This window comes from Eubalaena glacialis, chromosome 3 (genome assembly GCF_028564815.1).
Source record: "Eubalaena glacialis isolate mEubGla1 chromosome 3, mEubGla1.1.hap2.+ XY, whole genome shotgun sequence".
Lineage (NCBI taxonomy): Eukaryota > Metazoa > Chordata > Mammalia > Artiodactyla > Balaenidae > Eubalaena > Eubalaena glacialis.
This window is the reverse complement of record NC_083718.1, coordinates 25667941-25679922: the sequence shown is the minus strand read 5'-3', so window position 1 is coordinate 25679922 and position 11982 is coordinate 25667941. Positions and strand designations below refer to the sequence as shown.

The following is an 11982-nucleotide window of genomic DNA, read 5'->3' as shown; positions in this document are numbered from 1 at the left end:
GGGTCCCGGAGGCGACGGGCACCGAGGCGGTGGAGGCGGGGCCTACGACAGAGGGCGGACCCCAGACTCCGTGTCCACCCTCAACCTCCACCTGGCTCCGGAGACACCCCCTTGGACAACGTGCTTCGAAAATAAAAAAAAAGGGGGGGTTTCAGCGCGGGAAGTGCTCTCAGCCGTCAGAAGGTTTTCGTGAGCTCTCCCCTTGCGTAGCTCCCTACAACCTTCGGGAGAGCGAAAAGATGCAACGCCTGGGGCAGTCAGAGCTATGCAGGACCAACAACGAGGCGGAGGATGGGCCGCCGCCTGCTGCCGCCAGCCCCGCAAGCACAAAGGCCTCGCGAGCCACGGCCGCCAGCAGCAGCGCGGGGTACACCGCAGAGGAGGAGAAGGCGTAGCGGCGCCGCCAGAAAAAGGTGGCGTGGGCGGGGCCTTGGCGCAGCGGCGCGCGCGGGCTTTCGGGAACGCGGCGCGCAGGCAGCGGAGACCGCAGCGGCCGCGGAGGAGGCGGTTGCTGCGCCGGATCCTGGGGTCGCTGCTTGAGGCGCAGGCGCTGTGGACTCATCCCGTCCTGGTCCTTGCATCGCTGTGGGCTCGTAATGGCGACCCAGCAGAGGCCTTTCCACTTGGTGGTGTTCGGCGCCTCTGGCTTTACCGGCCAGTTCGTGACCGAGGAGGTGGCCCGGGAGCAGGTGTCCCCGGAGCGGAGCTCCCGCCTGCCCTGGGCTGTGGCGGGCCGTTCTCGGGAGAAGCTGCAGCGAGTCCTGGAGAGGGCTGCCATGAAGCTGGGTAAAGGGGGCGACTGGGACGGGGCCCCGGGACCCCGGTCTCGGCCCCACCGCCGCGGCTCTCATCCCCAAGCCCCCTTCTCCCGGCTGAGGGGTTTCAGTCGCCTGAAATGAGAGGTTCTCTCCCTGGGTGCCCCTCGAGCTCCCCAACCCTGTTAGCGGCCAGGAGGAGGAGCGCAGGGCTCCTGATGGCGTCAGAGCTTCGTTCCGTTCCCTAAACAAACGAGAGAGAGAGAGAGAGAGACATCCCCCCTTGAATTTCTCCCATAGTTAGGGAATCCCCACTGGCGAAGTAGGAACTTTAGTTTTTCCTTTCTCTGCTCCGTCCCCTTCTAGAGCGGGGGTAACCTGGTGGGCCTGGAAGTCTCTTAATGTCTGATCGGGTACAAAAGTAGAGCAGTGGTTCCTTCAGGATGATTTGTGCTCTCCCTTTGCCTTGTGTTTTGGAGATGGGAGAGGAAGCTTAGGAGTTTTGCGGAGAACGTTGCTGTGGCTTTACTTTTTAATTTAATTTTTACTTGTAAGCATTCTCCAGCAGTCCCACTCTTCATCCAAAAATTTTTTTGGTGTTTTTGTTTCGGCCGTTTACTTACTCTTTCGGCATTCATTCAGCCTGTTTTTATTGAGTGGTCTTTTTAATGTCAGGTGCTAGTCTAAATGCTGGGGATACAGATGTGGCAGAGAGAGACACACACACACAGACCCTACCCATGTTCCCCGTGGTGGGAACATCTAAGTTAGGAGTCAGTCGCCTTTAACTTTGGCTGTCAGTTTTCCACCCTACTGCCCTGTCATACAGACAGATAGCACCTATTAGAGTTTCGGGCATACTTCGTTCTTCTCCTTCACCTTCATCTCACTTCCTTATAATTCCACACAGAGCCCTGTTTTTGGAACCTGTTTTGTTTGTGGTTGGTACAGAAGATACCATGTAGGCTGGACTCTCATACAGCTCTCCTGCTGCCACTCCCAAGTACAGAATCTTGACCAAAGAGCTTTTTGGTCTTTCTTTACTTTTCCAAGAGAAATACTTTAACGACTAAAATATATGCTTCCCTTTCTTCTTTTTTGTTCAACAAGACTGTACAGGTATAGCCTAGTTGCCTACCATTTGTAGTGCCCACATCAGGTTATTGCAGGAAATACACCTTGAGCCATGAAACCTGCGTTACTCTATTGATTCAGTTTATCCCAGTTATTTCCTTATTATGAACCTGAGTGTTCTTCCCTAGACTGTTTTTTACCTCAGTCCTCTTTTGTTTCATTATGTTGATGTTAAGTCCCCTCCTCATAATTTTATCGTATGTAGTTGTTTAATCATTGATGAGAAACTACTTTTATAGTATAATAGTATAATTCTTCCTGGAGAGGAAGTCAGGAAAATCGTCTTCTCAGTATCTGAAAACTTGTAAAATTGGCATTTTGCATAGAGTTGTCATTTACACGTTCCTTATCTTAGATTTTCTTTTAAAGGTTAGTAATGTGTTTTATTAACTCTTAGTTTTAACTCCATTTTCCTCATAGTCTTCCGTTTTTTTAATTACCTGGTTAAAAACAGTTTTATCTTTTGTTTGAGAGGGAGAATTAGCTTTTAGTATATTTAGTGAATTTGCCGTCACTGGTTATTATGAAAAGAAGGGCTGCGCGATCTAATACTGTATCGGGATTTGCTTAAAACAATTTATTTCTTATTTTAGGAAGGCCGACACTGTCATCTGAAGTTGGAATAATAATTTGTGATATCACTAATCCAGCCTCACTTGATGAAATGGCTAAACAGGCAACAGTTGTCCTCAACTGTGTAGGACCAGTAAGTAATCTGCCCTTCTTTGAATCAGAACAAACAATCTATTCATTTCTAGCAGAATCTGGTATTTTATATTCCAGAGAAACATAAGGGCAGGGGACAGAAAAATTGATTCAGGGCCTTAACCCCGTATGGGGAGTTTTTACTTCTCATGAGAAGCAAATGGATATGACCAAAGTCTCCTGAGAGAGAGAGTGACACTAGACTCCAGGAATGTGTGCTGGTTTATTTAGTGGTTACAGCTATAATTGCCAAACTTTTTTTTGTGCTGCATGCCCCTTAACTAAAAAAGTTTGAGCATGTACCCATAATTTACTTTTTATTTGTTTTTAAATTACATTCTGTATTGCTGTACCAGTACATATGTTAGTGCATGTACAAAGAAAGATATTAAAAAAGGATTCGTTCATTTATTCAATAAATGTTTATTGAGTGTTTATTATATGTACACTGAACTAGTCTATGGACATAATGGTGAGTAAAACAGAAAACCCCTCATGGAGCTTACAGTCCAGTGGGGAGACAGAAAAATAATGTTATAATAGTAAGTGACAGGTGCTTTGAAGAAAAATAAAACAGGGAAGGGAGATAAAAAGATTGGCACACCAGTCTCTATTAGATGGATGGTCAGGGAAGGTCTCTGTGAGGAACTGAAATTTGCATAGGGACCTGAATGCAGTGAGGGAGTAAATCCTGGGAGTATTTGAGGAGAGGGTGTTCCAGGAAAGAGCAAATACAGAGGTCCTGAGATGAGCATGTGCTTGGCCAGACTGAGGGATGTGAGAGAGGCCCGCATGGTTGGGCGTGAGCAGGGCAGAGAGGTGGGGAGTTAGACTGGAGAGGTACCTAGGAACTAGGTGGTTAGGTCTGCAAGGTCAAGATCGGGGTTTGGGTTTCCTTCTAAATATGAAAGAGCCATTGAATGGTTAAAAGGAAGGGCATGACTTGATTTACGTATTTGAAGTTCTTTGGCTTCTGAGAGGAAAAATAGATGGTAGGGAACCAACAGTGGAATGGGCCAAGCAAGCCAAGCACAGGGTAGGAGTGTTAGAGGTGGTGAGAAGTGGTTGAAAGCGGATATTTTGAAAGGAGAACCTCTAGCTGCTGCTGTTGGACTGGATGTGAAAGAGACACTTGTGGTCTGTGTAACAGGGTGAACGTTGGTGACATTTATGGATCTGAGGAAGCTTCCTCAATTGTCAAAACATTTGAAAACTAAGCATCTAGAAAATTGTTGATAATTTCATCAAATGAAACCAGAAAGGTTTTTGATTGTCATCAAATGAAATGTATTTCTATTGTTTATTTCATTAAGTAGTTTAGAATGTGGTCTGTGGTTCGTTGCTTGAATCACTGTCTTACATACATCCTCAGCCAGCTTGTCCCTCCCTCCAAAGTACTCTGGAGAAACCCCAGCCCTGGTTATTCCAGCTCGCTGCTTACTCTACCTGAACACGTGTAACCCAGTCTGGCTGGAGAAAAATGCATCCCGATGCTGACTAGTCCCACGTTCAATATGTGGTTACAAACCTCACGTGCAGCCTCAGTACCTCCAGCAATTCTAATCTATTTTCCTAGGCTATTTTCTCTCCTACTCACCGAAGCAGCAGTTTTATAACTTCTTTTTTCTCATACTTTTAGCATCCCACCCCTTTCTTCCTTTTTCCTCACTCTTACCTCGTGATTTTCTTCCTTCCTTCTTTCCTTTCTCCCTCCCTTCCTTCCTTTCTTTCTTTCCTTTTTTTTTTAAACTATGAACATACAAGCTGTCAGAAGAGAATTTATACCACCAGATCTTCCTATCTGCATTGTATCCTGACTCTGCCTTATCTCCTTTTACAGGGAAAAACTACCCCTGCTTCTCATGGACACTGTATTCAAAGACTTTATATTTACAGGTTTACAGTTACACATATTCTTATTCTCATCAAATTTTGCCTCTTGATTGGATTATTTCTCTCAACATACAAATATGGGATTATATCTCCCATTTAAAGAAAAACTTCTCTGAATTCTGCATGCTCCTCTAACTACTCCCATTTTTCTGTGCCCCTTTTTAGCAAAACTCCTTGAAAGAGTTCGCCTTACTTACTGTCTCCACTCCCTCACCTCCTCCTCTATCTAGTCTTGTCAGGCTTTTATCCATACTCCTTAATTGAAACTACTCTGCCAGCATCCCCGTCCTGTCAAATCCAATCGTCAGTTCTCAGTCCTCGTCTTAATCAGATCTCTCAGCATTTGTGACAGTTGATCACTTTTTCCTTTCTTCACTTGGTATCTGAATTCTTGCCCTCTCCTGGTTTTCTTTTTCTCCACCAGCTTTGTCTCAGTCTCCTCTGTTGGGTCTTTTTATCCTCCTGCGAATGCCAGAGGTCTCAGACCTTAAGCCTTAGAAACTCTTTTCTGTTTATATTCCCTGGACCATTTTTTAATATTATTATTATTGTGGTAAAATATACATAACATAAAATATAGCATTTTAACCATTTCTAAGTATACACTTCAATGACATTAAGTACATTCACAATCTTATATAACTGTCACCTCTTTATTTCCAGAACGTTTTCACCATCCCAAGCAGAAACTGTAACTGGGCCAGTATTTTTTAAACTTTGTGAAATCAGTTCAATACGTTAAGACTAGGCATTGAAAAGAAAAATCAGATAGACTGAAATAGAAAATAGGGTGAATTACACGTAATACAGGCAAGTACTGGTTCATGAAGCTTTTGTGTCAGATATATTTGTGTGTGGAGCTACTATGTGTAATGAATTTCTTAGGGTGGGTTGTCGTCAGAAAGAATTGAAAGCCATGGCTTTCAATACCATCTGTTTGCTGATGATGCCTACATTAATTTATTTCCACTGAGGAACTACCCCTTAAACTCCAGACTGGTGGATCAAATTACCTTCTGGATGTTTCCAGTTGGATGGTTTATAGGCATCTCTAGCTTTTTGCCCCCAAAACATGCCTCCTCCCTAAGCTCTACTTGAAAGGTCGTTTTCACTTTGTAATATGGATTATACTCCCAGGGGTAGACTCCAGTTTACCAGTTTTGGTGTCATAATTTGTTTCTTTGAAGGTATTTTTTACCCATTTCTCTATTTTGTGAGGGTCTCTTTAGTGAGAGCTAAATGATAGCTGTAAAACTAGTCAGGGGTATGTAAACAAGTATTATGTCGAAATATACAGAAAATGACTGAATGAATACTTTTAGGCATTATTCTTTATTGTCTCCTGTGCTAGGAAGTGGAGGGGGAAAAACTGCTGTTGAGAGAAAGATGATGAATCTGATTTTGGATGTGTTGTAACTGAGGAGTCTGCTAGATATTTTTGAATTAAGACAGGAAATGCGTACTATATAGTGGAATTATTTTTTTAAGCAAGTGAGGAAGTCAGGGTGACGAGGAAATAGAGGAGAGAAAAAGAAGCCAAAGTGAAATTCGTTTTGCCCCATGTCCTGTGCTCTTGCGGGTCCTGAAGTTTATAACAGAAGCCACAGATGAGGCAACCTCATCAGTGAGCAGCTCTGGAGATAGGAGTTGGACGTCATCAGCATACATGTTGTAGTTGAAATCCAGAAAGTTGGTGAGATTTTCCAGGGAGAATGTCTAGGGAGGTGATTCTCCATCTCTAACATACGTAAGAGTCACCAGTGAGGCTCATTTAAAATGCAGGTTACTGCAGTCTACCCCAGAAAACTTATTACTGGAGGGAGTTGGGGTGAGACTGAGTAACCAACATGTTTAACGAGCGACCCAGCTGATTCTGACCCAGGTGAACTACGGGGCAACTTGAGGTATTCGGGGGTAAAATAACCAGGAGGCCAAGGAAATTGCTAAGTGAGTTTCAAAAGGATATGTGTAAAGATTATGCAAGATGATCCATTGGGTACAGAAAGAAAATAGAGCTTTGACTTGTACTTATTTTAATTTCAACTTTATGTCCATTTTATGTATGTTTAAAGTGTATATTTTATTAGTATAGTAGTCCATGTATGTCATTTGTAAATAAATTCATACAATTTAGTAGATGATGGATTTAGAATGTGAACTTGGATCCTGCTGCCTTGAAAGCCCTTGTTTGTTCCGTTGTACTACGTTGCCTCAGAAGTTAAGTGCTTCAGTAATTTTGCATGGTTGGTGAATAGCAGAGGATGAACTAGAACTTAGACACACTTTTCTAGTCCTGTAATTCCAGTGTCATTTGCTGTTTTTAAGAAAGGGGAGGAGGATGTGGAGATGAGGCTGTGGAGTCAGGTAGAGAGGAACCTAAGTGACCCACTTGAAAAGGTCAATCCCTGTAGTGCCCTGTCTTTTCTTTTAAGTGTCCCTTTACCTGTTTCTTGAAGGCTAGAAGAAGCAGACCATCTCCTTTCTCCATCTTTTGCTGTGAGGAATGAGAGGAGCAGAGGAGTTTATGCTTCCGCTGACCCTTCCCTCACAAAGGGAAAATTCGTCATGCTTCCTTTGAAATGGGACTGACTCTGATGTATTAACTCTTATATAAAAATTCTTAAATTTTAATTCCTTGAGTTTGAGCAACAAATAGTTTGGGAGATCCAAAATCATACAGGCTCAGAATAGCTACTTTGTACAATATTAAACTTATCCTCTCCAAACCTCTTTGTCCTTTCTTTATTTTGCTAATACTGCCATTAGTTGTTGGTCCCCATTTCCAGCTAATCAGGAAGTCCAGTCATTTCTGTCTTTTAAGTATATCTCACTCTTAGTATATCCTTGCGCTTCCTTAGTTTTGTCCTTCATTTCTTACCTGCCATGAGTTTTGTTTTCCAATACCACAGGCAGAGTGATATGTCTGTGTTATAAACGTTCCACCACTGTCCTGTTTAAAATACTCTAGGAGGGCTCAGCAATGCAGAAAAGATAAAGTTCAATCTTGATAACATGGCACTCAGGGTCGTTCCTGATCTGGCCCAAGTGTTTCTTTCCAGACTCATCTCTTACCACTTCCCTCTCCACTACTCTGTGCTTCAGGTATCCTGAGCATCACCCTTTTTTACACTTTTACATATAATTTTTCTTTTATTTGGATTTTCTTTTTCCTGGCAAATCCTTACTGTACTTCAGAATTCAACTCAAATGAGTCACTTCTTTTATAAAACTTCCGACTTTGTCTTCAGTTAGAGGTAATTCCATCATGCTTTTATTTACACTGTGAGAGTCAGTAAATTGCAGTTTACATTATTTTCTCATTAGGCTACTTTATTAATATTTGATTTCTTAATAGTGAAGACTGTACTTCCAATACTCAATGGTATTCCTTCATTTAAGCTTGCTAAGTAAGAGTAAACTGTTGGTTTTCTTTATTCTCCCAGTACCGATTTTATGGAGAACCTGTAGTAAAAGCATGTGTTGAAAATGGAACTAGCTGTATTGACATCTGTGGAGAACCTCAGGTATGTAAAATAGAAAAGAAGGAACAAAATTAACAATACAACTTTCTGTTAAAGTGAAAAATATTTAGTGTAATTTTGCAGACAGATTTTAGAAGGTGATGACTCTGTAGCATTTAGAGATGGTATTTCATTGAAAGCTTGAAGGAGAGCATGATGGTAAGGTCTTAGCTTCAGTTTTCTTGAATTTTTCTTCCCTACATCCTGATTTCTTCCATGGCCTTTGTGTATAGGATGTGTTGATTTATATTGCTACTGCATGCTGTAAACAGAATTAATTAAAATAAAACTTGCTCAGAGTCATGCAACCATTAAGTAGAAAAACTAGGACTTGCATTGAGGTTTGCCTGAATTAACACTGCAGGAAGTGGAGTGTTAATAAGCACTGAGCTACACTAGCTCCTTTATAACTGTAACCTCATATGTCCCTATAGTCTCTGCTGAGTACCATCATCAGTGTGCCAGTATATACATACTTAGAGCTTATCAGTTGGTGATGTATATTGGAAAGTGTTAAGAAAGTGTAAATTACCAAGACTGATAAAAGAAGAGGTAGGAAATATGAATGTAAAAGAAACTGATTCCTATCTTATTTAAAATATTCTAGAGCAAAGAAAATGATGGAAAGCTTCTAAGTTATCTTAGAAATTACCATGAACGTGGCATCAAAACCTAGTAATGATCCAGAATATATATAAGTCAAAAATACAAATTTAAATAACCCAATTTAAAATGGGCAAAGGGAAGAAAAGAGGCAAATCACCTGTTCAGAATTCCACATAATTCACATAACTACTGTGCCCTCGAGGAGGGGGAGCTTCACTCCTCCCTCTTTATGTGTGGGCTGCACAGTCGCTGCCTTCCAGTGAGTACAGTATGGAAGAGGGGGGGAGAAAAACTTTACAGTGGAGCCACCAGACAAACGCTGCCTCAGCCAGGTATTCAGGGTCAACATCACCAGTGAGAAATTATGTTGATAGTATGTACTCTTTTTTTTTTTTAATGATTTACAATATTGTGTTAGTTTCAGATGTACAGCAAAGTGTTTCAGCTATATATATATATTTTTTCAGATCCTTTTCCATTATAGGGTATTACAAGATACTGAATATAGTTCCCTGTGCTATACAGTAAATCCTTGTTGTTTATCTATTTTATACATAGTGGTGTGTAGCTTTTAATCCCATACTCCTAATTTATCCATCTCTCCCTCCCTCCCACTTTGGTAACCATAAGTTTATTTTCTATGTCTGTGAGATAGTATGTACTCTTGATATGACATCAGGAAATGGCACTTTACCCCGTCTTCCTCCCCAAAACCTGTAACTCTAGTGTAGTCATGAGAAAATCATGCGATAATTTCCAATAGAGGGGCATTCTACAAAGTACCTGACCACTACTGTAAAGGTCATCAAAACCCAGGAAAGTCTGAGAAACCATCACAGCCAGCGGAGCCTAAGGAGACATGACAACTAAATGTAGTATGGTATCCTGAATGGGATCCTGGACAGAAGAAGGACATTAGATAAAAACTGAGGAAACCTGAACAAAATAGGGACTTTAGTTAGTAATAATGTATCAGTATTGGTTCATTAATTATAATAGATGTTAATGTAAAAGATGTAATGATAAGGTTAACTGAGTGTGGAGTACCTAGGAACTCTCTAGTACTCAGTTTTTTTCTGTAAATCTAAAACTGTTTTTTAAAAAAACAGGCAGAGAATTTGAACAGACATTATTCCCTTCTTGCTTTCCCTCCTTTCCTACCACTCTTTCTACTTACATATGTGCACAGATATATGTCTGTAATGATGTTCATCTGGAAGATGTGATTCGGGGTAACTTTTTTTTGTTTTCTTTGTATTTTTCTATATTAATTTTTCATAATAGGTATTACTTTTGCATTTAAAAGTCATTCTAAAAAATGAATTAAGTCAGATCTGCATACCTCTCACACCACCTGGAACATAGTAGGTATGTTTGCTGAGTAAGTGCCAACTATTTGACAGTTAATATTTTGCTGCAGAGCCATCTTGGTTAGCGTTTTCATAGTTTAATTGCTTTGTTTTTAAAGGTAAATCATTTAATTTTGGTCTAGATGTTTCTCCGTAGCTCTGATTCAGATCTTTTGTCTTGAATCTTTAGTTTCTGGAACTAATGTATTGGAAGTATCATGAGAAAGCTGCAGAAAAAGGGGCTTATATCGTTGGAAGCAGTGGCTTTGACTCCATTCCAGCAGATCTGGGAGTAATATATACCAGAAATAAAATGAATGGTAATTATTGATCAAGAAGCAATAATGGAATTTAAAATAGAGGTGTTTCATGTTTGTAATTGTGGTGAACTAAAATCTTCATGAGAAAAGAAACAGAACTATTAATGGGTAGTATTAAAACACATACTTTGTTTTTAATATAGCTGTACTTGTTAGAAAATGATATTGACACTATTGTTTTTTGAGGTATGGATAGTACTGTAAGTGTTCTAAAGGAAGGAATTCTCCATTAGAATTTAGTTGTGGTTATAGCTATAAAATTTCTGGAAAAAAATTTTTGGCAGGCATTATAAATTCAAACTTGCTTGTTTAGGAATTAATACATCTTAAAGTATAATTTATACACATACTATAATTGGAAAGTTTTAAATTTTTTTAACGAACAAAGCTAGAAAGTATTGAACAAGGTTTTTGACATCTTTTTTAGCTCATTTATAAAATGGAGACAATAAGAATGGAAAAAAATCACTATTATAGTAAAACAGTGGAATGTTATACATATATAAAAAGTGCTCCTTTATAAAATGACCTGAAGCAAGTAAGTCCAGTTCTATATAAACCATTCTAGAGCTTAAAAATATGGAAAGTGTTCAGTTTATATTAGAAAGGTAACTCTGAAACCAAAGCTCAACAAAGGTAACACGCATGCCCGCCATTTATTGATTTTAGATTTTTAGAAATTGAGGAATAGAATACTTTCTTAACACAGTGAATGTCAGAAAGCAGTAGCCAACATCATACTTAATGATGAAACGCTGGAACCATTCCCAATAAAGAGAAAGGCATGAATTGAACATCTTTAAAATATTTTTTTAGTTTTCAACCCATGGATCTGGTATATTTCCATTTATTAAAAAACTTACTAAAAAAATCTCCATTTACTGAAAAAGTTTAGACTATTTTTCATGGTGGTCCTACATGTTTCTTATTGAGGTTATTATTAAATATTTAATAGTTGTTATTTTGAATAGGTCCTTTTTTATTTTTAAGGGAGAAATATTACTTTAAGATTTATTTTAAAACTTTTTTTCAGACACTGAAACCTAGGAGTCAGCATTTAACAAATACCCCAGCTAATTGTTGATTCAGGTGGCTCACATTTCATTACATACTGCCTTAGGCGATACATGTTCTTTCCGTGCACAGGGTTAGATCAAAGAGCCATGTATCCAGGCCACTTTCTCTTAACAACTCTCAGAATCCTCTCCAGTGAGTTAGAGTTTAATGATCTATTCTTGGTTTTTGACAGTGTCAGATAAGTGATATTTATGTGGCTCTAGTTCTTTTCTGCTGTAACATCATTGTGGATGGTGTGGTTATTTGTTACCTTGCTCAGTGTCAACTTTCTAAGGCCCCATGCTTTAATTTTCTCTTGGAATTAAAACTAGGAATACTGTCTCTTAACAAATTGGTATATTTTATCAGATTTTGAGAATTAGCTAGCCCATTATGTTTTTCTTTTGTCTTACTGCTCTCGATAAGCTCAAAGATTAATTAAATACTTAACCACTATACGTATGTATTAGTCCTCATGGTTAATATAATTGATTTCTCCCCTTTTTTTCTGGCCTTGGTTTTCTACTTTGTTTTTACTCATTATATTTTTATTTCATTTAAATAGCCTTACTTTAAGTATTTAATAAGCCATCACAAAGGCCCATTTTGGTAGGATTTCTGTATATTCATTGTAAGTCACTAC

General features: G+C 39.7%; 1 protein-coding gene across 1 annotated transcript in view; it reads left to right on the top strand.

The window, feature by feature from the left end:
- Positions 1 to 250: 250 nt before the first annotated feature.
- SCCPDH (saccharopine dehydrogenase (putative)) overlaps positions 251 to 11982 on the top strand; it is a 46214-nt gene continuing 34482 nt past the window's right edge. The window contains 5 exon segments of the mRNA XM_061185375.1: positions 251 to 562; positions 564 to 786; positions 2483 to 2595; positions 7931 to 8011; positions 10154 to 10283. Of these exon segments, the coding sequence (XP_061041358.1) occupies positions 266 to 562; positions 564 to 786; positions 2483 to 2595; positions 7931 to 8011; positions 10154 to 10283 (844 nt within the window). The 5' untranslated portion in view covers positions 251 to 265.